General features: G+C 31.9%; 1 protein-coding gene across 2 annotated transcripts in view; it reads left to right on the top strand.

Annotated features, from left to right (window-relative positions):
• The window catches only part of LOC114127262 (netrin receptor UNC5C), a 126960-nt gene that overhangs the window by 57503 nt on the left and 42553 nt on the right, over window positions 1–26904 (top strand). For both annotated transcript variants that reach the window (XM_050201886.1, XM_050201885.1), the window contains exon 4: window positions 9421–9699. In XM_050201886.1, coding sequence (XP_050057843.1) covers window positions 9421–9699 — 279 coding nt within the window. The remainder of the gene's footprint in view (window positions 1–9420; window positions 9700–26904) is intronic.

Genomic DNA, 26904 nt, shown 5'->3' with positions numbered 1-26904 from the left:
TTGTCACCGAATATTTATATGATAATGATATAGAATAATATAGTTCGTTTAGTCAAAATATTACTGCACAAAAAACTGTTGTTGTAGTGACCGGTTATGAAATGTGATATATTATTAGCAACTGTATAATATAGTACGGTACGCAAAGCGCATGTACGCGGGGAGCTTTTCATTGTCATCATCTAATGGACTACACGAATCCGGGACATTAATGAACTAATGGACCTTTGCGTGATCGCGAAACCGCAGCGCCATAGGGGTCTGCGTGCCTGCTGCAGCGCCACCGTCACAAAACCGACTGCAGAGTCATCATCCTGCTCCGCACTGATTTCTTCTCATCCGAGTCGTTGATTAATACATATATTATCTAACCCACATCTCCCCTCGGACGCTATTCTGCGTCTGGTGTCGTTGTTATGCCGAGAATAAAAATTGCTTACTTAAAATAACAATATTGTAAAAATTCGCCCACAATAAAATGTTATACATTACACGTGTGTGTGTGTGTGTGTGTGTGTTTTATATAATCTATTAACGTGTTCTTCAATTATTGCGGGGCGGTAAATTGCGTCGGTCGCGCATGACTCGCGGTCGGTCATTAACTATATAGGTAGGTACTCGCGTATAGACGCACGTCGTGTATTATTTACACCTGATTTATGGCCAGCAATAATTATACACACACGTAGGACGTTTGCGCGACACAATTAAATCTTCGTATACACGCGATACATTCGGATCGGATATTTAATGAATTCCTTATAAAGCAATAAACGTAATAATATATTATAGGTACTCGAGTATATTATTATATACAGATATATTAAAAATTTAATCGATTAACAAAAAGCTCTACGTAGGATTTCATTCTTCAAACAATGATTTCGAATTAAGTAGTTAAATCCTGAAAAAAAATAATAATTCTTTAAGTAAAAATCACTTCAACTATATTATAGTTGATTTATACGCGAGAGTATTGTCTTTTGATCCGAGTACTATATAGGTCTGGTTTTTCCTGCAGTTTTCTGTGCCCTTCGTGTTCATGATAAGCGGAAGCGTAAATTATATTTTACAAATATGCGGACGAGAGTTGAATTGAAATCATCAAAACTTTACTTTTTATTTTTATTTGCTGACCCATTGAGAATTGTTTATTTTTATACTAAAGACGAAAATATTACGAGCAAAATTTAATATAAAATAAAAAAGGGTTAAGAGAACCAAACACTAATTACTTTGGTTATGAATGCCGCGTTAGAGTAGGCTATTCTGCTTTTTAGTAAATGAACTCGTCTCTTGCCGTTTTTGTTTTGTGTTCACTATTTCTTTTTATTTAATACTTTTTATGTATATATATAAAATTAGACGTGTAATTTATTAACATCATATATTTCTTAGCTGTCTTTTAAAATCTCGGTCTACGTCTTTATCCAATTCCAAGGGAAAAAATGGCACTAAATTCGTCGTGTACACGTTTGAGGTTTATTGTCTGTGAAATTTGTTCGGGTGCGTAACTTTTATTTTCCACGCAAACGGCAAACGATTTTGTTTCTTTTACAAATCCTTTGAGTGGTTTAATGTCATTATTTCGATATTATTGTGTCAGGAATATTTATTTTTGAGTATGAAGAATATAGGTAATATATAAACCTTATATACTATTATATCATTATGTAAAATAATCGATTTAAATTCTCAAATACTTATCAATACTACTATGGGTACAACATTTTATATCTGTATATCTTGAAGAATATATTATTATAATATTAGCTATTGGAATACAAATTATAAACTCGCCTATCTAGTACCTACGGAATTTCACGGTGCATTTCAAAACTATTCTTATATATAATTTATATTATAGGTATATTATATACATATTACATATCTGATATTTCGTTAAATTAAATTGAAAACCCGTTGCTTTCGTTTAACAGATTTATTTGTTTAAGTTGGAAGTGGACAGCTTGAGAAAAAACAAAATTAAATAAAGGGTTGGTAAATCCAATTCAGGAGGTCTGGCATTTGTTCAATTAACTCTTTGTTTCTTCCTTCATACGCAAACATAATAAGCCCAGTACCTCTTAAAGTTATTACTTTAGTCCACTCAAAAGAGAAAAAGATCATCCTGACAGAAACTGTTCCGACCGATGACGTTTTTCAGGATTGGATAAAAAAAATATATATGTCGGTGTTCCTATATTATAGTGTATATACCTATAATACACATCACATACATGGAACTGTACTGACACCTCGGGCAAACAGTGTTTGGGAGTTAACCAAGTGATATTGCATTAAATGTAACACGAGCATTCACATAAAACACCTCTATACACTCCAATGTATTTTCGTGATGTAGATTTCTTATACATAGTAATATATTATAATTGTTCAATACTATTTATTCTTCGATGTTCCATTATCCTTTATGTAGTTTAAAACACATTACGTTATTTTGAACTAAGTAGTTACAATGAATTATTTTTGAAATCATTTTATTTCGCATTGTCGTTATATTTAATTTATACGCATTATTATATTTCCGGTGTTTTTGACATTATTAACATATATTTTTATAAATTTAAAACAATTTTTGAATAATTGATTTTTTAAACGTGGTCAGTAAAAAATGTATCTATTATTAAAATATTTCTCTCGACGTTTGATACTTGAACAGTATATATTATTATATTATATTATATTCAACGATGAATGATAAATATCGTTAAACTGTATACTTACCATAACTGCAGTCACGCCGCGTATAGTGGACAACCTAACCTAGTAGAACACGCAATAGGTATTAGGCGATTGATTATATTTTTCCAGTATGCAATAATACAAACTCAACAGACAATATCTGCGAGAAAACATACGAGTCCATATTCTGTAGGTATATATATACATTAAATATATTTAATATATGCAGCCGATTTCAATTTAACGCCACCGCACGAATCACCTTATCCAAAGCGCGTGAAATAATACACTTATTTCTTAATGGCTTATATTATAATATAATACGCGTACAAAACGATTTATTTGAGCAGCCACGTGTGCCGTGCGTCGTGCCCCCGCGACTCAACGAAAAAAAACAGTGTATAATAATAATAATAATAATAAAAACGACGAAAAACGTTTACCACCGCAGCGACTCGATGAGATTTCACGGCCACGCGCTGTCATAACACTGTCTTCTTGTACTCGTTCCGTGATAGATACATAATAATATGTATATTGTACATTATACAACGACCCAAGTAAACGTCGTCTTTGCATGCACGTATATGTGTTAAAAACATAATATGAAACCGTAAAATATTTATCATTTATTGACGATACTGCGTTTTAGATAATGCTTATGTGCGAGTTTATTACCTATAGTTTATATGCATGTATAGTTGTAATAATTGCAGTAATGTTAAATATAAGAATATCTCAGTATTAGGGCCAGCTTGAGGTGTAAGCGGGCTAATGATAAGGATGAATATTTTAAAAATAAATACTTAATGATATTATATCGTTTAATATTTTACATTAACTCTAATTTTTATCAAAATAGGCCTATTATGAGTTTTCATAATATAGTAAATGAGAGGGTTTTTTATGTACCATAATATACATGACGTATCTGAAGTAAAAAATATTTAATGTTCATTGATCGCAGGTCATATATTTGTTTCTTGTTATCTCATTTATTTATTTTGAAATTTACCGGTTATTGCCGTCAAGTTTACAACTTCGACTGTAACAAATGCATTAATTTTTATTTTTTCATCGAGACTAGCAACAAATCTTTGCTGAAAATGTTTATCTTATTTTCTATGTTGTATGTCGTATGTGTGTGAGCGGGAGAGTAAAAATTATATTAATATAAATATATAATGTTTCTTGTTTCTTGTACGTGCCTATTTTTGCACAAGCCTATACTGATTACGCATCATCGTCTGTCCATCAGTCGGCGGAACAACTTCGGTTTAGGACCACGACATGGCAAGATGAAATAGGACAACTATACGTCTATATGACAACAACGTGGTGAACACAAGCACGACTCGACTCTTGTTCGAATATTATAAAACGGATGATTCGTGTGATAATGAAACGGAAATGGTAACAGGGAGAAAATCTTTAAACTCGTACCTATATACATATGTGTAAATGTAGAGAGAGCAGAATGCGTTTTTAATTGGATCCTGAATGCGAGAAATCATCTCACGCGCTCTCGGTTAATCGGCAACGTAGGTACATAATAATAATATTATTATAGTATAGGTATATACTATATAATATATTATTATATAGTCGTTGTGGTAATCATTTTCTGCCGACAACACAGTAAATGACGTAGTTAAGCTCCGGACCCTACCCCTTCCCCACTCTCGCATCACAAACTCGCTTTTCGTTTATAATAATATATATATATAGCTGCTGACAAAGACCGTACGCGAAACAAAAAAAAAATAAATAAATATAAAAAACCATAGTAATATAATAATATATACACTCAAAGGGATATTGTATATATATATATATATATATATTTGTGTGTGACATTTTTTAACCGCCCTCTTTTTTTGTGCTCTGTCTGAAATTCGATTATCGTATCGATTCGAAAACACGTCCACTATAGACGACCGAATGACATTTACATAATTGGCATTTCTGCAATCGCGTTGTATACCCGTATTCGTCAATTATTAGCGGTCCTGCAGATTTTGCGTAACAGAAGGTATGCGTTGCTGTGAAATTCGATCGACTAATCTCTAGATCGTAATCTATATGATATTGTATTAGTGTAATAAGTAGTTATAACAACGCTCCTCCTTGGTTTATTTATTTATTTATTTTTTTTTTTTTGTAACCCCCTTGCATGAACGTCATTTCTCATTTGTCAGCTAAGATACTATGCGCGTTTCACCGGACATTTTAGATTTAATGTACTTTAATATAAGTTGACCCCGTTTACAATTTATATGCAGTAAATTCAATAACACAACTGTAAGTAAGATTTTCAAAGCTAATTAATTCTACCAAATTGTATAAGTTTTATCATTCCATGGAGTTCATATATTATGCCGTTCAAAAGTACTACATAATATTATAATAGATGTATACATCACGTATAAAACTCGAAAACTAAACTCACAGAACTTTAGTCTCGTTCGTTGTAGCAATATTATGTACATACCAACCCCATATAGTCTGCACGATCTGTTATAATTTATAAAGGTATACATTGTATTATTATTGTTATAATCGGCTGTGTGAGATGAACTGAGTCCGTCTGCCTCATCATAGAAACGTCACGTCGTCGCTTGTTATACTCTGGCCCGTCAACGCTCTGTGCCTGTATGAAGTTTAGTGACCCGCCACTTAGGGTTTACTTTGGTTTCTCGTGGCGTGCGCTCGGCAAAACATAATAGTGTTTATAATAATCGTGTCGCGTTAAAACGTCGGTCGTTAATCACCAACAATATTATTCGTAGCCTGTGCTGCTGTAGTCATTCGTCAAAATAACTTTATACATTGTTGTGTGTGCGTTTGCAGACAAAAGAATACGGGAAGCGTATACAATTAACACGGTAACTAAAAAGAGGGGCGTGAAAAAAAAATGTTACCAAACCATAATACACGCGTTGGCTAAACAAAACAAATTGTTTTTTTTCTGTACACCAAATGCGAATTCACAAACAAGTCACAACTAACTATCTATACATGTATCTATACTAGGTACGCATATCCAAGAATCGAACGACTTTCTATTTTTCACGATTTACAGATTTTAATTTCTGAGCATAATTTGGCTTAGTTTAAAATATTAAACTATGGCAAATAATCAACTGACAACACTTGATATGTATTTTTTGACGATATCTATAAGTTTTCAACTATAATTGCGCCATGATGTAGTTGGATATAATATCAATATTATGTGAGTATGAACGAGTCGATGACATGAAAAAAAAAAAACTGAAACCATATTAATTTTTTAAACATTTATTTTTGTTTAGGTAGTCAAAAAAATTATTTACTTGGCAGAAGTATGTTTTAAAAATATTTTGCTAGAGTAATGTACCTATTATATTATACACTATACAATATACATATACAAATTACTTTATATACTATGTCTGTCTGTTTGTATCTCAAAAAATATCAATGCGTTAAATACATTTTAGTTTTTAAAAACTAAATGATTTTTTTCACAGGTAGATAAGTTTAAAAATCTATAAATATAATAAATTATATATAGACAATTCGAATGATTCAAAAAAGAAAAAAATTATTTGAATCAAATATGTTTGTTTAACAACATTTTTTATTCGTCCGGAACCATACACCGCTGTAGCACTACATGCCAAAGACTTGCGGTCGACAAACACATAAATATGTATGTATATATATATATATATATATACTCGAGGACGTGAGTTTTTTTTCGGTAACACCATATACAACGCACTGTAATCCTAAACCTTCATCATAACAACCGTACCGGATTATTTTAACCAGTCGGAACAGTATTAGAACTAATAGTAAGTATTTAGGTGTCGCATTATTGTGTGTAACCCCAAAGCGGATACGCATCTCTTATTTTCTATACTTTTTGTTCTCCCGGTAAATACAATATGTATATATACATTTAATGTAATAATATACTAGGTATACACTACAACTGCAGCAGCGGTTAGTATATGAACTGTCGTCATCACCGCCGCGCCATATACATGTATAGATGCCTTAGTATAATAATATATATAATGTTTAGGATTTTCAAACCAGTAGCATTAGCATAAAATTTATAACACTGCTCTGTTAGTATAGTAGTTTTTCACCCGAGGATAAAAATGTACATATTCTAGTCGTCTCCCATTATCGTTATTGTTATATGTATTTGACGCCCACAAAAATTATACATAATAATAATAATAATAATAATAAAAAAACTGTTCTTTTGTCACTCGACGGGGGAGGTAAAACGTTGTAGGTACCTACTGAATGAATCGATCCGATCATGACAGAGGTTAGGTCATCGTAAGTTCGTAACTACCTATTATTATTTTATAAATATTTCATGCGCTATATGGTAAGTGGTAAAGGTATATAACAGGGAGGTTTACCGCTATATAGGTATATTATATATATATATATATATATATATTCCTTTACTATAGTATATTATATCCTTCCGTATATAATAGTTCTCACTCGTGTCAACCGGCTGGTGGATTGAAGCCTGACATTGATTTATTAACTGGAGTTGCAATTAAGAGGGTTGGAGAGGTAGAGAGAAACTGTACAGTGCACACATACACGCGCACACGCACACACTGTCGTGCAATGCTGTATGTTTGATCTGATAAATTATTGGCAATATAAACTGGTGGACGGGTTTTTTTATTTCCCTCTTTATCCTTTTAACTCGCTGCATTGTTTTTTTTTTATTATTCTTTAGTATTTTTTTTCCGTTTTTCTTTCTCTCATATACTTATGTACAATAATTTGATTTATACCTCAAAGAAGAAAATAAAAGTAAACATCTGGAAGAAAGTCTTCGACTTTATCGTGACGGATTCCACGCTACGGACAAGGCGGCTTCGTTTTCGTCGTTGTCCCTAGCTACATATGTATAATGGTACCTACGGTCAGGTCGGATGGTTTTTTTAGGCGTTGTCGTTTTGGTAGCCGGTTTCGATTAATCTTCGACATCATCAATCAAAATCTATTGTTATTTACTTTTACACCTCATGCGAAGCTCCTTGTTCGACCGAATTCATTACCTGTATTTGTACGCGTCGGGCGACAGAGTAATCGACTTCCCTCCCCCGTTGTCGGGTGTTATATGTATATATTTTTTTCATTAATCACGTCTCAGACAATACGAATTCCATTACTACCCATACCAACGGCGCGAGTATAATACAGTTTCGATATAAATCGGTCTATGCCGTTCGTCGTCGTCACAGTCGTCGTCTGTGTCTTATGTATACTATACCTAGGTATATACACACGTATATAGCGTATAGTGTTTATATTATTATATACAGTATAGAAGTATATACACTATACAGTATAACAATAATATACTCATCCTACAACAAAGACTCCAAAGGCAGGTGCACCACTGGACTCGACTATTGCGGTCGACTGAAATACATAAACATAGTATGTATATGCCTATACACATAAGGTTTACCAATACAATATAATATATATGTATAGATATATACTATACTCCATCGCCGGCCTCGTTTCACAACGTCTATATAGTTATGTTTGCTGCAGCAAAGTATATGCATTTACATTAGGCACACATATATATACGTAGTGTGTGCAGAGTTTTGTCTATACCTCGTTTCGGGAAAATTATATGTATAAATCCTTCCTTAAATATACGGTGCATAGGTATGTTTGCATAGGCTTAATGGGTCGTCCCGCTCGATAACGTAGTAATATATATGTATGCATATTATATACATGAAGTGAAACGGGAAACGGTCGTTTTTGTTTTGTTTCGTGCGGTGAATCGAAGCCGATGTATATAATATACGCGTTCCGCGGTCTCTCTCGCAGCGAACGGATACCGCCGTCTCTCCCTCGGAAACGCTGCTTCGTTGATTGATTGTCTCCCAGAATACGTTAGCGAGCAGGCGTGCTCCTCCACACAGCACATATGTCTTTCGTATATTTGTATAATCCGTATGACTAACAAAATAAACAGTATACACGACGAACGACTGCAGCCACTGTGACATGAATGCGGGCAGTTTCGCTAAAAAAATATATATATAATATACACGTCTGAGAGGAGGGTCTTTATCGTTAATGCATTTCAACGTCGATATATATACGTACGTTTTCATTGTATCGAATTTCGTTGTTTTTCGTTTTAATGCGTGGGACCGATTCCGTACATACATAATGTTATTATAGCCCGGAGAGTATAATGTTATAGTATCCGACGGGCCGTTATTTGTCGTACATATATATATGCATGGGCATTGTATATAAAACACACTATGATATGACATAATGTATATATAATAATTTGAAACAATATGTTATATAGTCGATGTATTTACGCGTACGAGTAATGGAATTCAGGACAAAATCGTCTAAACTAAACAATTTAGTATAATACGTATTATGTTCATCGCACTTGGCGCCGTGTTATGGCGAGTGAGGAGAAAGCCTTAGGCGTCAGCTTTTAGTAGCGTCAAAATGTCTAAATTGCTGTTTTTATTTTATTTTATTTTTGTTTAATGCACATATTTGTATACAAGGTTTTAACGCATTTATAGGTATTAGGTACCTCCTACTATTAGATATTTATAAATTGTGTACATCATATAATAATAATATATATTATTTGTGACTTAAGTGTGGTTTTTTACTTATTTTTTATTACAGACCTGAAGAAAACGTTCACGTCAGTGCCGTATTCCGTGAGTGTGGAAACGGACCGAAACGTTGAGCTTCGGTGCCTGCCGCCGGAGGGCGTTCCACCACCCCGGGTGTATTGGCTGCGGAATAACGTACCGATCGAGCCGGACAATAACATGATCGTGTCCAGCGAGGGAAACCTGTTGATCGGCCAGGCTCGACTGCAGGACACGGCAAACTACACGTGCGTAGCCGAGAACGTGGCAGCCAAGAGGCTCAGTGACCCGGCGTTGCTCACAGTTTACGGTGAGTTTTCTTTTGCAAGTATTGCACTATTATAGACGCTATGCGTGTATGCCACGAGGTTAGGCGGAGAAATATAACAATTTGTTTTCATAAAAAAATGTATTGAAACTTAGAAGTATAAATATTATGTAATACTTGGATTATATATACATACCTGTTATAAATAAGTGTATGTTATTTAGGTAAAGCAATTTCAAATTATCGATTTATTTAACAATATTGTAAATATGTTAAATACATTAAAAATATGTTAAATAAGCATTCACTTTTCCCTGAAAATTGAAGTGGTTTACTCTATAAATATTTTAAATACTTAAAACGTAAAAACGAGGAATTTGTTTGAAAATTCAAATGTCTTACTTTTCATCCTTTAAGAATCAACTTAGGTATAGATAAAATTGTCGTTGAGAAAAAATTTGCAAATGCATAAAACTCTGACTATCATCTTGCCCATTACTTTTCTGCTTGACCTATATATCTATATATTATAAGTGTTAAAATGTATGTGTATTATGGGCTATTTGAATCTCGTTGATTTTCCCCTCAGTCAAAAATGCATTTTCCGAGGGACGAGGGTGGAGATTCTCTACTTGTATGATGTCGATATATATATATAGGTATAGTGTAAAGGTAATAAAGACTTACGATTTTTATTTTTTTTTATTGCTCGCGCATTAACCTCTCTGGGTCTCCGACAACGCGACTGAAATCGACGCGCGTGTTTCGCTCGTCGTTATAATATAATATACGTGTGTATAAAAGAAAAGAAACACAGTGTGTATACTACTGAGCGGTTTATTGCCTGTTGCCCTTCTGCGCACGCATTTGTGCGATGGATATTTATTTTTTATTATTATAATTTTTTCCCCGGCGCCGATCCGTTCTTTCGCGACCAATGGCGGCGGTGAGTATCGTAAAATAAAAGAGCGCACATTGGCATTATGTGCACGCATATTTCGTATACTTGTATGATATATATACATAGCTTTAAAACGAATATATAGGTCGTACATGTATATATATATATATATGGTTTTTGTACATATTATATGTAGTATATAGTATATTATAATATAGTAGTAGCCCTTCTTCGCGTTTTATGCAAACACGCTTCGCCAATATCGTGTGCCCGTCATAATAAATTTACATCCACCGTGACGACTACGGTGTGTGTGTATGTGTGTTCATGCATTGGAGTATATATAATATATAAATATATGTTATATTATTATCTACGTGAGTCTAGCCGCAATAGACGGCATATTTTTTGATCAGTTATCGATCTTATTTATCGACTACGGCAATAACGAAAAAATAAAAACTGCGTTTGCTTTCCTTCGCACAAAATATGTTTCGGATTGTGTTTCGGCGTTTATTATTCATAAACTAGATAAAAGATTTTGTATACACTTTAAAAACCACTCTCGAGGTCAGCGACGTTGAAAGCGACGATGAAAAACGAAAAGCCGTTGATATACTACCTCTATTTATTATACAAGTATACAACACACATATAGTATAATATATTATTCTAATACAGTACGCGTGGTCGAGAGGTGTATCTTAATACTCCGCTCTACCCGATTACAATTATTAGCATCATAATGCGCATAGCTATTTTCCTTTCCGAAGATATTGTGAACGTATTACACAGCTTTAAATACATATGGATTAGATTATTTAGTTTTTGATGGACCTATAAACCAAACTCGTGAATACTATTGCCTCGACACTTGAAATCATTTTTTTTTTTTTTTTACTCCGAAATTTTAATTAATTAAATTGTTTTCATTATGTTCCTGTAAAAGCATTGCACATTTTTATCTTTATACTTTATAACTATACATATTAAATTCACACACATGCACATACATATAATATAAATATATATGTTTTAAACTCATGATTAGAAAACGGTGTTCTTTATACATTATATTATTATAGTCATCACAAAAACATTAAACAAATAAACATAAAAATCAAACGAAAAGTATAATTTTTATGTATAGGAGGCACCTTTATATTATTATATTATGTGTTCTCCGAAAAGATATAAATAAAATAATATTTTTTTTTTTTTTTTTTTTCCTAACGGTTTTACGATGATGGGTTTTAACTATTAATTCGAAATGCAATAATACTACGACTCTCGAAGGTTTGCACCTGCCGACGCTTTCGTTTGTTTTCTTTTTTATGCCCGATTTTTAATCTTTTTCTTTCTCTCTTTTAATCAACGCAGTGTAGATTTCCAACATACACATACTGGTGACCATAAATTTACTAATGAAAACAAATGATTTTAGCTGAATGTCATTTTATATAAACATTATTTAAAGATAAATACTAGAATGAATACTATAAATGAATATTTTTACTTCGTTAAATCGTTTGTTCGTTTATAGTCTCATTAGCGATTGCTAGTCTAGTTAGGCACTCCTATAAAATAATGGCCTATAAAAAAATTGCGTAACGTTTTCAATGGATTTTATTTGAAAAATATAACATTAAGTGAGTATAGAAAATTATTCTAAACCTACATATTATACAACATGAAGTTTTACCTCGGCCCCGCCTACACGCATCCACGCACGTAATATATATATATTTATAAATAAAACGTTTTGCCTAGAATATACCAACGAACAATTTGTATTCAAACGTTTTACCCAGTCGTATTTCACGGTTCCCCCTTAAAACAACCAGCTACCACTACCGCCACTGTAGTGACAACACCACCTACACTCTTCCAGCCACCATTCGGAGTAAATCTTATAGGGAGGGTAAAGTCGTTTTTATGGAAAAACGACTCTATTACCGCGACTGGTTACCGCGGGTTTAGTGGCCGGGATATATATATACGTATACTACCGTGACGGTGGGGATTTCATTAACTCGGCGCGTTACATAAATATTCATCAGAAATTAATGAAATAGAATGATAAAAACAAATGGAAATCGTCGGTGGAACTTATATATATAAAGTTATATTTTCCCCGTTTTTCTTTTATTTTTCGCCAACACCTCGATTTCTTGCTGCCACCCCGACAACAACACACCCCCTCCGAGGGAAGGGGATCACTGGTAATGAAACCCACTGCAATGATGGAGTCTACGAGAGTTGCATATATATTTTAACCCCTCCAGTAAATCTCGGTAGGTACCTACTTCATGCATATAGGAGAGAGAGCTTATGAATATTCCTTTTCAACGGCTATTTGTCATCGGTATAATATTATATTGGACGTCATTTGTCTGTAGATAGGTATATACTCATCAAGTCCGACTTAAGGGATTTATATCCCCTCCGTTATATAGATATATATATTTATATTATGTACAACATGCATTATTATACATATAAATCGAACGTAAGCATTTCATCAAACACAAGCTTATTGTTCTTTATATATATATATTTTAAGTATATTCGATAGTTCCGTGGACTATATATATATACACGGTCTCAAATATTATGTCTATGCATTGCTTTGAGTATGAATGTTAACCCTTTCCATACTCAGTTATCGCGATGCAGGGGCGCCACTCCGACAAAAGCCGATTTTTTCAATCAAACTGAGACGACTAAGCCATACACACGCACATATATAATATGTATATACAAAACACGATAGTGATACCCTCCTAAATGTTTTTTCCTCTCCTGGCCCGTGAAAGTGATTGATAGAGTATTTTACATAACGTAATAGATAGTGACTCGTATACGTACGGGAAACGGTCGTTTTCCTCAGATATAATATGCGGACCTTTGTACATAGACATTTTTGAATACGCGATCCATCAGTTTTATCGAATAATACCAAGGTGGAAGTTGTAAGTAAAAGAACGAACAACTGCAGAGGGGAATATGTAGGTAATCTAGAGAACTAAAAAACTCGTCTTGATTAAAATGTTATTAAGTATTTTTTTTTTTTATGTATATACAGGTAATAAACCTCATCGCGTTTACCCGAACCGAAAAAATAAATATCAATAGAACGCCGGGAATTAGTAACGTCCATTACTGTTTCCGTCCCAATCTGTGTAATGGACTTTATGTCTGCTATTTAATATTTGCCCTTTTATAAAAATAACATTTCGTTAGATTTATTATTATTATTATTATGCTTTTATTCTTTTTTTACCGCGATTTAAAATATGACTCAGCCCTCGGGTATTCGTTAGACGCCATTTGAGTCTCTTATTGTTGGTTATTATTATTATTATTATTATTATTATTATTATTATTATTGCATGTATTGTGCGTTATTTTATTTTTAAGTTAAATTTGTCATCACGATGTATTCAGAGAACTATATATAATTTAAATACTACATACGTATTATATTGTAAGACAAATTTGCCGTCTTCTGTAAAAACAAAAATTGATCACATTCAGTACATTTATACTTTATGTAACGAAACTGTCGCTCGTTATTACGGTGTTAAAACTAGGTAATGGAATATTCTATTGACCCGAATATGAAAATCAATTTTAGGTTAGTAAATAAGTCTGTGGTTGAAGTGTAAAATGCAAATATATTATAATAACATACAGTTTACCGTCATCGTTAATTTTAATATTCGGTCAGTCATGTGCAGCGTTTGTCCGTATATTTATTTGAAACTTGTAAATCGAACGAAACTGTTTAGTATTGTTTTCAATTATTAAAGCACCTACCTTAATCGCATGATATGGCGGGAACCAGTTCCAACGCGTAGGTCGAATATCGTTTAGTGAAACTCATCAATACACAAAAATAATCTTAATTTTTTTTTTTTTATTAATAAAAAATATAATACGACGATATTAAAGGATAAACCCGTATTTAAATGGTTTTTTTCAATATAGTATTTTTTTGTTTATATAATGAAACACAAAATGGCTCTTGAAAATATCATGATTACTTTGTGCTTAGTGTGTACTGCTGCTGCTGCTATTCATGAGCTCCGAAGGGCAAAAACATTTTGTCGTAAATGTCTATAATTATTGCTCGATTTGATTTACATTATAAGTCCGACAAATTATGTGTACTATTATTATTTAAATAAATATGTAGCTCGATATTTGAAAATCGAAATAACACGCGACAGTGGAATTTTAAATAATTCACGTTATATTGGTATTTATAATATTATAAGTACAATATTTGTAAGATAGAGATATTAATATTATTATTAAATTATTTGATGAAATTTATTTGTTCATTCAACGTCAATTTGAAATGAAAACAAAAACTATTAAGTTTTAAAAATGTTCACTATACGTGAAACAAAATATTAATAATAACAATAACTATACGTTTTTCGATAGTATAAACTGGGATGTGTAATTCTCTAACCGCATATTAATTTATTTTACCTTGAAATAATAGTGGATTTTTTTTAACGAAACTCGCTTTTTGAATGCGAATAAGAAGCACGTGATTTATGAGGCTTCGATTTTTTTTTAACAAAATTTGTGTTGTAAAACCAAAATTATTGCCATTATAAACTTAAAAAGGTTGTGCATCATATAATAACAACGACTTAAGATAATATATTTTTTCATGGCACACCCTTTATCGTTATTATTATTATTATTAATAATTTAATAGAGCGGCATCAGTTAAGTCAGTATAATATAGATAGGTACATCTTTAAAAACGAAACGCTTCGACCAATAGACTTGCGGCAGAATAGATGTACGCGGATGAAAAACGAAAAAGCAAAACAATAAATAAACACAGTATATAATAGGAACTACCTACCTATATACATATTATATATTATAAATCGTTTAATACGATTTTCCGATATTGTCTTAACCGAAGCTGTGCACCTATGTATATTTTATGTTCTTTTGCTATAGCAGTAGAATTGTATACAGTTACACACGTTTGTCGTTAAATACGCGCGAGTGCGTAAAAAAAATCCGCGAGGAATTTAACTGAAACACTCTTTACCGCCTCCGTTATTACGGTGCCGGGAAAGGGGAGATAAGTGGTGACGTAGGCGACGAAGGGTAAGGGAGACCGTAAATTACGTGCGCTGAGGCCAGAAATAATTAGCCCGTTGTATATTATGCGCGCCGACTACGACGACGGCGACTGAGAGTAAGTCCACTGGGTTGTGACTTTTATGCGGCAGTGGTAATTGAAAATCTCTGGATTTATTATTATTTGTCCGCGCGACACGACGAGATGCTATATTCAAGAGTTTGTTTGTGTGTGTACGTTGCAGGTTTGTTTATGATCGAGAGACACGTCTCGCAAGTGTCGCGAGCGGGACACGCGCCAAGATAAAAACAGGAAATATTAATACACAGACAAGATGCACGAACGGTTTTTTTTGGTCGAATCGGTCTCATGTGTAGAGTTTTAACAAAAAAAAAAAAAAAATCCACTTATAGAAACGGATATGATTTAAACCAAAAAAGTTTAACACATAGACATAGGTATTGCGAATAAAATATCCACAGCACAGTTAGGTGCTAGATAACCAAAACCTAACATTCAAAAGTATTCGCGATTATACTATCCATTTATACTAGGTAGTTAATTAAAAACGTTTAGTGGACTGAGCAACTTTTATCTCCTTTAAGTTGTTAGTTTTTTATTAGAATGTTACACGTTAAATAATAATTTTTATACATTGCTTTACATAAGTGACCGATTCACGTTTTCTACATTCAAAATAATAATATATTATAAATTATATATTATATATTTTATATAAATTATACTAACTGATGCGATTATTATATTATTTTTGATTCGTATTATTGAAATCGAAACAAAACTAATGTGATTTCAATGTTTTATTTTTTTGATTTTGTTTATCGTTTTACCACAATGCTTAGTACGTTGTTATTTTAATTCAACAGTTGCGTGTATGCTATTATGTAAAAGTGTATAATTTTTTGTTTTTGTTAATTTTTTTTTTTTTATTAATTTTTCTTTCACCACCGAAAAACAATAAAAAAAAAACAGGTGGACTAATATAAAAAATAACAGAGGTGGTTGAATTAATATTTTCGTCTGAAATTAGCGTTCGAATGCATTTTGTACACAAAGCCTGAAAAGTCGTGTTGTCGAAGTTGGATGCGTGATTTTAGAACAAAAGCACGCAGGATGTGACGGATAATGAATCCGGTGAATGATTTATGGCAGAGTCGCGCGTACTGTATAATATTATTTTATCCCATGTCCCTATATACGTACTCTCTAACCCTCCACAGTTGTACACCCACACGTGGGTCGGTCGATTCCATGTGTATGGATATATATAGGTAAGTAATAACATATATAATATAATAATAAAACTAATGGACCGAATATCCGATAAGGATTCTCACCGGTCGACTCGTACGCGGATGTTCGATTAACGATTGTATACGTATAGGTATATGTATTAATATATTATAGGATTGGATTGATTGAACACAATTGCGCATTAACCACCGATACCGCTTTCTCCGGCAAAAACAGTTTATTAAACGCCAAAATTCGTCGTCAAAACACTTAGACACGACTGTAAATACATAATAATATATTATGTTATACAGTATTATTGTATCGTATTCTTTGGGTGGGGTTGACTATAACTAGTTGTAATACAACAGCTATGACACAATTTGATTTCTTATAAACGACGGCTTAATTCAATCGTATACATCATCACAAGGACGCATAACTGATTTTGAATAAAATTCTTTTAAATAAACATTTGATACTCGAAATTTTTGATAAAGAGTATATATTTCGGAGTAAATTCAACATTAGTTAGATCTTAAAATTTCATTGAACCTATAATTATGGTGATGGGTTTAACTACGCATAACGATTTATACAAGAATTCGCTTTTTTTCCTTCAAATCAATACTAATACTTTTATAGTTGGCTATTTAATTAAATTGTACGAACTTGCCACGTGTAAAACAATTATCGACATTGATGATGTACTAATAATCTAGTTATCCGTTTTGAAAATCGCACACGATCTGTACTTATCCTATACAATACGTTGTATAATATTTAATCCCTCTCGGATTTTCAATATTTATTACGTAGCTATAGTTTCTCAACAGTAACATATTATATTATAGATTATAGGTATGTACTTATTATTTTTTGGAAATAGATTTTATTTATTAATTTAGGGTTTTTTTTCTGACAAGGATCATGTTTAAAATTATCTTTTTATAAATGTACGGCGGTAAAAATTGTATTTAATGGTCAGTTTTTTAGTCATAAACTTATTCAAGGAACTCTCAAGACTATTTAATACCAAACGTACCCTGTTTTCTAACGCATTTTAAACAAATAATATAAGGGTTGACATCTCTATAAAATATAACTAACGATCCAATCGTTTTTATTACATATCCCTTCATATGAAATATGTTGTTGTTATCACAAAACTACCGGTTACATATTGCACCTTTATTTAACTTTTTTATCAACTTTTTAACGTCACGGTTGACATGTTGTATAATATTACAATATAGAGTCGATATAGACGGTATTTTCAAAAATATATATTTGATTGTTTTGTTTTTTAAGTCAAAATATATCCAAAAATTCATTTTTTGTAATCATATAGATATTATTCATTTAATTCATTTTTAATCACTTATTAGCTGCATAATTTATTTTATAGTGTATTTTAGATTTGTATTGAGAAATAGACTATAGTAGAGCTAATGGTAATTTATATTCATATAAATCTTTATGCCATTAACAAATAAACTTATCAGTACTTAGTTCATATCACCTATAGAACGAGGTCATCGACGGATAAAACGTACAAGTTTTTTTTTTTTTATATAAAAAGTAGCTGTTTGCCGCTTTGTTGTTATACTTGCGGTGTGTACAATTAGGTGTAAAAGCTTTTTTCGAAATAGGTTAAACCAATCAATACGTAACTATTATTATACAATATATTTATGATATTTACCATTATTTATATACGGAACAATTTATTATAGTTTTTGCAATCTATTTAAATTTTTATAAAACTTGTGTGGTATTTATTAATAGGTATATGTAATCGAAAAACGATATCACTATAATAACACAAAATAAAAATTGTTAATCTCTTATTATTTTTTTTTACTTTGTATTTAATCAAATACTTAGTTATTCAAGTTTTGGAATTTTTCCGTATACTTAAAAGACCGTAATTTCAGGTGCTTAAATTTGTATATACTATTAAAGAAATTTCCTGTGGTGATACGAATTTATTTTTTTTACAAATGAAAAATTCTTTTTCTATTATTCATTTTAAACAAATTAATTTTTGTTAATTTTTGTGCATCTAAAGTAATCAAGTCATTTCCTAGTATTTTACTACAATCACGGTATCGCATTATTTTAATAAGCTCATATATAATAAAGTTATATATTACATGAGATTACCTATCAGCATACTAAATACACTAAATGTTTGAAGTTCTTATTCAGTAAACCCGCATTACTAGATTATCGTTATCAATTTTCTTACTAGTTTATGTAGGTAAGATAAATTATTATAATATAAGATTCCATATCGTGAAATACTCTCATACATCGTATAATAAAATATTTGTATTATGTATAAATTTATACCTAGCTTCTGTATTTTGTTATTGTTATAGACTTCAACGTTTAATATAAAAGGAATTTTAATAACATAAAAATAATCAACGTTTTGAAATTGAATTCGTAGAAAAACAATGTTCTTTTTTTGCGCGAATACATAAGACCTGAATATGAGAAAAATAAAAAAACAACGCTTCTAAACCTCGTGAAATTATATTATATTTCTTGATCCCGTGGTCGCTTAATAGTAAAAAGTTTGCCCGGCAGTGGTAAAATTCCAATCAGTCCTGGATAATTGGAATGCAGTCCCCTAAGCAATTATATATCTTTGGCGGTGGCGTGTGTACTTAAAATTCTCGAGACACTCAACAACGATGCTTTTTCTTTTGGTAAATTTTCGGCCATTATTGCATTCTATGGGTACCGCGAAGTTCGTTTGAAGCGGACAAAAAAAAAAACCAAAAAACAATTTTTTCTTCTTCCAAAAAGTACCACAGGTGGAGTCGTGACAACACCAGATAATACTTTACAAAATGGTCTTTCTCTATACAGATATTGTTAAATATGAAATTATTTTCCTGCGACGGTCGTTATAGGTATATGAGGATAAGTATGGACACAAGAACCGTTCATTTACATTTTTACAATAATAATAATAACATTTTATATATTGTTTGTATATATAAACGTATTTGCCGGCCATTGTTGTTCGCTGTTTATTTTTTTCTTCATTGTTAACGTGCGTGCATTTCTTGGCCTGCTGGAAATGATAGAGTCAACGGGGTAAAGCAGGAGGGTCATCGGGATCACGTGGATTCCCATTTTTTGCAGTTGTAATTATTATTATTATCATTATAGAGAATAAGCGCACATCTTTTAGTTCGTTTTAAATATAAAATAATAATGAATAAATTGTGTTTATCCGTTTGTGGTAAAATCGATTGGCGATAAATTATGAACGGTATAAATTACTTTACGGAATCGTGTTGAATAATTTATGAACGTCAAAAGAGTTGTGACTCCCCAATATAAAATGAAAACCTTAAAAGGTGTTAATTGTTAATGTCATTCGTTTTAAAAGTTACTCTTCAGTTTTTTTATACTTTAATTCGCATAGCTTTGGTTTTCATTTAAAAATTAAACCTCTCAATAAAATACATAATATTTCAGATGCCTTATATACCTATATATAATATATATAGTATATAATATATATATTATACTTAAATAGTTTAATATATAAAGAAGTTTGAAAAATTATCTTAAACGTGCCCTAAAGTATAATTTAGCTGTTTGTTATATTTTTAAAATTCAAACCATTAGAAAAATAAATAAATTATATTTTCATTGGAAAAAAATTGAGACCAATCAGTATAATAACAATTCACATCTTACAGTCTGCAGGTGGTCGAACCACATTTTAATAATTCTTAAAAATAAGAAAAATATGCTTTTATTATATTTAATGTTTTTTTTAAAGAAGTATACCTACATTAATATTGTGTACTTGAGACATCAAATATGAAATAATATACTTAATGAAAATATAGCTATATATGCAATAATGTTAAAAAATTTCGACCAAACTAATTTCTTCTATGACGTACTTATGCCTTTATTGTATGTATAATGTATATACAAATTACTGGAGTACATGACATTCATCGTCCTGACTAAAATTAGTTATTGAATTTCATTTAGAGTTTTTCAAGTTAAGTAAATGTCTGAAGGAACATTTAAAAATTATATGAATCACATAAATGTATTTTATGTCTCGAACTTATAATCCTTTAAAAGATGCAATGTTTTGTTTCACTCATTATTTTTGCTCTATAAAACTATCAAATCACTTTAATAAGTCAGTAGTCATCCACATCTAAAATAATGTAGAAAAGGGACTGTAAAATTAAGAATTCTTTACCCTTCAAACTTCTTTCACGGATTGTTTTTCGGTGCACATTTTGGCAATCAAAACTTTTTTACCCCTTAAACTATATAGTGACATAGTAGAACTGCAAGCCGCATAATGAACTTATTTAAATAACTTATTTAAGCACGTATTTTACGAAAGCAGAGATTATATGATTTATTTATTAAATATAAACATTGTTATAAGTCTCAGGAAATTATAACTTTAAATATGATTAAATTCACTAGAGTGGAAAAACCTATTGCAAAATTCATATTTTTCAAATCAAGGTTATTTAAATTCGTTGTTAACGCCATGAAAGGCTATTATTTTTCATTTTATATTATACATATTAACTCAAAAAATAACTGAAAAAGTACAAAAATGTATTAAATGTTTTTTTCATTCCGCTTCATTATATTGTACCTGATAGGTTCCTGAACATACCTGATGTGGGATATTTTTTTATTTAATGGTTCAAGAATGATGTTTTAGCTACATAGTCATCAGCAATTTTTATTCTTTATAGTCTATATACCATACTAACTATCTATCCATACTCGCTGGGAATGGAATTTAGTTAAACGTTTTAAAATCATATATATTTAATATATTATATATATACCATACTAGTATGATAATAATCCTCGTATTATCCAAGCTATGTGGGATTTTAACTATTGGGTCACGCGTGGCGTAGCGGCCGGGATATTATAAACATATAATAATATTCTAAAAGCGAATAATTATATCGGACCACAACCCCTCACAACATAAATTTCGCTATTCGTTTTTACGATGGGTCCTCGGTCATTAAGCCGCGTGTTGTATGGCCGTGTGGGCGGCGTTTCGGGATAAAAATATAAAAAAAACCACCGAAACGCAACTATATGTACTGCAGCAGAACCGATTCCGGTCGTTCGTAGGAGGAGGAGTGACAGGGACAAACCTATCGTAAATTTTACACGCACAACATTATTATATACGTACACAGTCGCAATCAATTATCGCACACGAGAGTCCCTTTCATAAACACTCTGAATCCGAAATGCTGCGGGCGGCTCGTCGAGGGTCTCTTTTTCACTCGGGCTCGCTCACACACGGTCGTTGCTATTTATTGGGCTAATGATCCGGAACTAACAATACCGCGAGCATAGAAACGCCGAAGCGTGTGCAGTGTGCATATTAATAACAATAATATACCTACGGCGTGTGTCTGTTTTTGGTTGTATGTATTAATATACGTGGGTAGGTAAATAGGTAATCGAAAATACACTTGAAGTTTTATTATTATTTCTATTTTATCATATTATATAATATAGAACATAGGTGTTATACCATAGGTCTTAATATAGTCGTAGTCCTCGAGCTTATTAAAATCGGGTTTGTTAACAAAACGTGCACCTATATAAGCAATCAAACTCTTTTGAATATTCCTTCACCCCTTCCCTATGTATATATTTGTGTTACACAGTATTTACGACAGCTTTTTAATCGCTTTGGCAACGTCATCGTCAGTCGTTGTGGTCGTTATACTGGGCTGACGCGACAAAGGTAATGTGGTATACAATGACCGGGTCTGTTTGTGTGTGTGTGTGAGCGTATTTCTAATTTTTAACACATGAACTCTTTTACGTACCTAATATACTTAATTCGAAAATAATGGGTTATTTTAGACGACCGATTTAGTATTTACGATCAAAGTAGAAATCACTCTATTGAAAATACCGTACACCAGCGCACGTTATCGAGATTCGAACGTAATCGTATTATATTTTTATTTAAAACTTATTTCTTTTACAGCGTTTTTGTACACTTTCAGATACTTCGAAAACGGCAAAAAAAAACGATCCTCTTTATGATGCCGCGCACATTACTCGGTACACATCTGCACTGTTCCAATTATGTTTTCTTTTATCATTGAACTTTTGTCGGTTAAGGAATTAATTATAACGCATTTATCATGTATATACTATTAAACTATTATTCTGTTGAACTATTCCACGTACTCCAGTTTAATTGTCGGTTACAATAGTCATCGATTTTACGCGGAACCATTCGAATAATTCGTCAATTATTTTAAATTTTGTATCGCCATAAAAAAAAATAAGTACTATTATATTTTAACACTTTATACACGTGGTATAATTATTTCGATATGTATATTATAATTATATATTTTATTTTATTATTATAGTTCCATTGATTAGTTAATTATGTTTTCTAGTAAAACGTATTATTATATCGAAATAATAGCATTTGTAATTATTGCAATATTATTAAAACTAAAATGCATACAGTAGCTATTCGGTGGCGTTACATTTAACACTAATTATTATATAATTATAATGTTATGTATTTAATCAAATAAATTACCTCGTATAGTGGCAACAACTGGTAAAGAATAATGTGGACATTTTCCCAATTTAATTTGAATAACAGTAAAGTTGATACTTAGTCGAATCGGCCTCATCCGATCTTTTTGATTTTTTCTCTTACACTACGAGTATATACTGTTGTCGTTGTATTAATACTGTGAAGATTAATAATAAATATTATTAATATAATTAGTTTCATTTAAAATATTATCATATTTTATATGTATGATTTGTATACGGCATAGTAAATTCCTAGTTATAGTATTTTATAATACCAAAACATATATTTTTAAACGAATGAAAATAAAATTATGGCAAACCTAGAGGTCGATTGCAATTTATTTGTGCCTTTTAAAAAAAAAAAAAACATAATCTGAAATGACGAGAAGCCATCACATCTGCTGGACAAAAATCATCTAATAATACTAACATCTATTACTAACAGCTATACATGATATCATTGTTTGTCCATAATAATAGCACAGGCGCAACATTCTTATAGTTGTGTTATATTATTATTCCGTGACGACCGTAACACTGGACAATCGGTATGTACAGGTTTGAGGCAAAAAGTCCATTTCAATTTGTTATTTTATCCCGTATACGTTTACATGCAATCGCGTGGCGTGTCCCTAAGTTGTATCTGACGGGACTGGGGGGGTATAACCATTGCGCGTGACTTTCCGGCCAAAAAAAAAGCAATTCGAACGTACAAATCGAAATCCTGCAACGTCTTTCCTGCCACTCGGCGGCACCCTCGTCGTCGACCCGTCTCACTACACACACTCACACCCACATGTATATATATATAGCGTGCATAATATTGTATATATCTTCGGTTTACGTATTGTAATATTTTATTGTACGCATATATATATTCACGCCGCCGCAGGTGTGTGCGCACGTGTGGTGGTTTGCGGGTAAAAACGTCTTTTGTCGAGGACGCGGGAAAAGTTTCGTTATTGAAAATCTCGTTAACGAGACGGAAGTTTTTTCCCTTCCACCGCAGCCACCGCGAACTTTCAGCTGCAAATCGGCGACCGACAGCGAAAACTCGGTAACAGCAAACAGTGGTGCCTTGTTGATTCTCTCCGTACGTGATAGTGTCGCGACACCGGTGCTGTAGCGTCTTCGCGAAACGCCACGCAATTTTACAATACAATAATACGAACATAATATAATCATATTACGCTATACGTAGCGAGTTTGGAAACGCATTTGTGCATCATATGTATACATTTTTTTTCCTTTCGGAGGAGCTTTGTATATCTCCCCCACCACCACTGATGGGTCCCGAACCATTTTTCGGTGGTTTATGAAAAGTTTATATTTTCTTGAACTGTATGCATAAACTATAATCATAAAGTATTATAATTTATAAATCCCGAAAATTACCGCTAAACCGCTAATACCATTCCTATTATCAAGTTTTCGAACTATAAAATGTATTGTCGACATTCCGTTATCGGAAGATTATTGTAATACTACGACTTAATATTCTCAACTTTCACCAACCAATTTTTCCTATTACCTATGGAATGGCAATATTTATAGTTCAGTAAGTTTTTTTTAGAACTACTTATATACTTGTATAGGTCGCGATAAATTTTTGAAGGAAAATTTAGGTCACGGTATAGAACGATTTAGAAGTACCTACTAACTGATATAAGTGATAATAATATATTATTATGTGCGATCGACGACGAACATTTCAACTGCGATTTAGATTATATGTACCTATACATTATGTATTTAATTATAATACATAGTATATACGTACTTGTTCGTCGCTAGACGGTCCTATAAATACAATATATATTTATAAAATAGATAAAACGTAATATAATATTATCGTTATTGGATACTGGCAAATTACACGGCGAGTGTTATAGTGTTATACACACAGTGTTGTATATTGTATTGTATATGCGCGCGCGGCGGGGTGAGAGCAAACATTTTTAACGACCCGACTGCACCGAACGCGCTTCGTGGTCTTTATAATGAAAGTTGTTATTACCGACTATAAAATGCAAAACAATATTCGAACGTTTATATATAAGTACCTAGGTACATGGTATATTATTATGTATAGGTGTAATTTATATTATTATTATAGTGTATGTGTGTGGACTGTAGACGTGTAGCAACACTAGCAACCTGTTTGCTGCGTAAGAGAGGCGAACGTCTCAATTTATATATACTTTGTGAGGAAGTATTAAATACGATCAGTTTAATGCATTTCCGATACGATAGGTGCTTATGGGGGCTGAACAGCTCCTAAAGATACTATTTTAAAATTTCCTTTATCGTTTTTAAGTCAATTTATAAGGAAGACTTAATGCTTATAATTTCAAATTACAACTATTTGATATTTTTTAATCGAAGTGTGTTTACATAGTTTCTGGGCATTTATCAATTCCCAAAATCCAAAAATATGCTGGAAATATTTTTTTTTAATAAAATTAAATTAGTTAAGACTATTTAGAGGTTTTTCATTGACTTAGAAATACACTTATACCATATACTTCGTAAAAGACAAAGCAACTTTATCACGATAATACACCACCACATTCCTCACACATTAATTCAATTCGTCTTGGTAAAACGCATTGTTCCGACTGATCGTCAAACTCTTTACTCTCACGACAAAGAACTATTCCTTATAATTTTTTATTATTCTCTCAAATAAAATTTTAAAATTTGTCATTTAAATGGTTGAATTTTTTGTCACATTAAGATATTCTGAGGCCCAACTCTACGTTCTTCTCTCAAAAAAGCATTATAGAGAAGCTTTTAATAATGCTACAGTATCACCTCACACGTTAATAGTTAATATGGCTATTGTAAATAGGCATATTTTACATCTAACCTCCCCTCCATTAAATTCATTCCTATATTCCTCGATGATCATCAGTCATCACACTCCCCCTCAATTTAGAATATATCCTCATAAGGAAACGCGATATTTCGAACAATGTAATAATAATCAAAATTTTTATCGTGACTAGGCATTTCGCTTTGATCTCTGTTTGAACAGCCCATGTTTTTTAAACTTTACCGGAAAGTCATTCCGCGCCTACTCACGTTGCTTTTTTCGTTTTCGTTGAAGTTCTTATTCATTTTTCTTTCCCGCGTATAATTAATATAAAAATAAACTAATCACGTTCTTAATTATCACTAAGATTAAAACTCACGCCCCATCGATACGAACTATACCTATAGTAGATATTATAATGAAAGGGCGGCAACGGTTTTTGAAGGAGTTGTTTTTTATTTTAAATAAACATAAAACATATTATTACATTCGAATAACCGAATATCAAATTAAAGATATCCGTGCGGTTCGTTTATAAGGTATTTC

This window comes from Aphis gossypii, chromosome 2 (genome assembly GCF_020184175.1).
Source record: "Aphis gossypii isolate Hap1 chromosome 2, ASM2018417v2, whole genome shotgun sequence".
Taxonomy (NCBI): Eukaryota; Metazoa; Arthropoda; class Insecta; order Hemiptera; family Aphididae; genus Aphis; species Aphis gossypii.
Note: the sequence above shows the minus strand (reverse complement) of the source record. Positions and strands in the feature narration are given on the sequence as shown.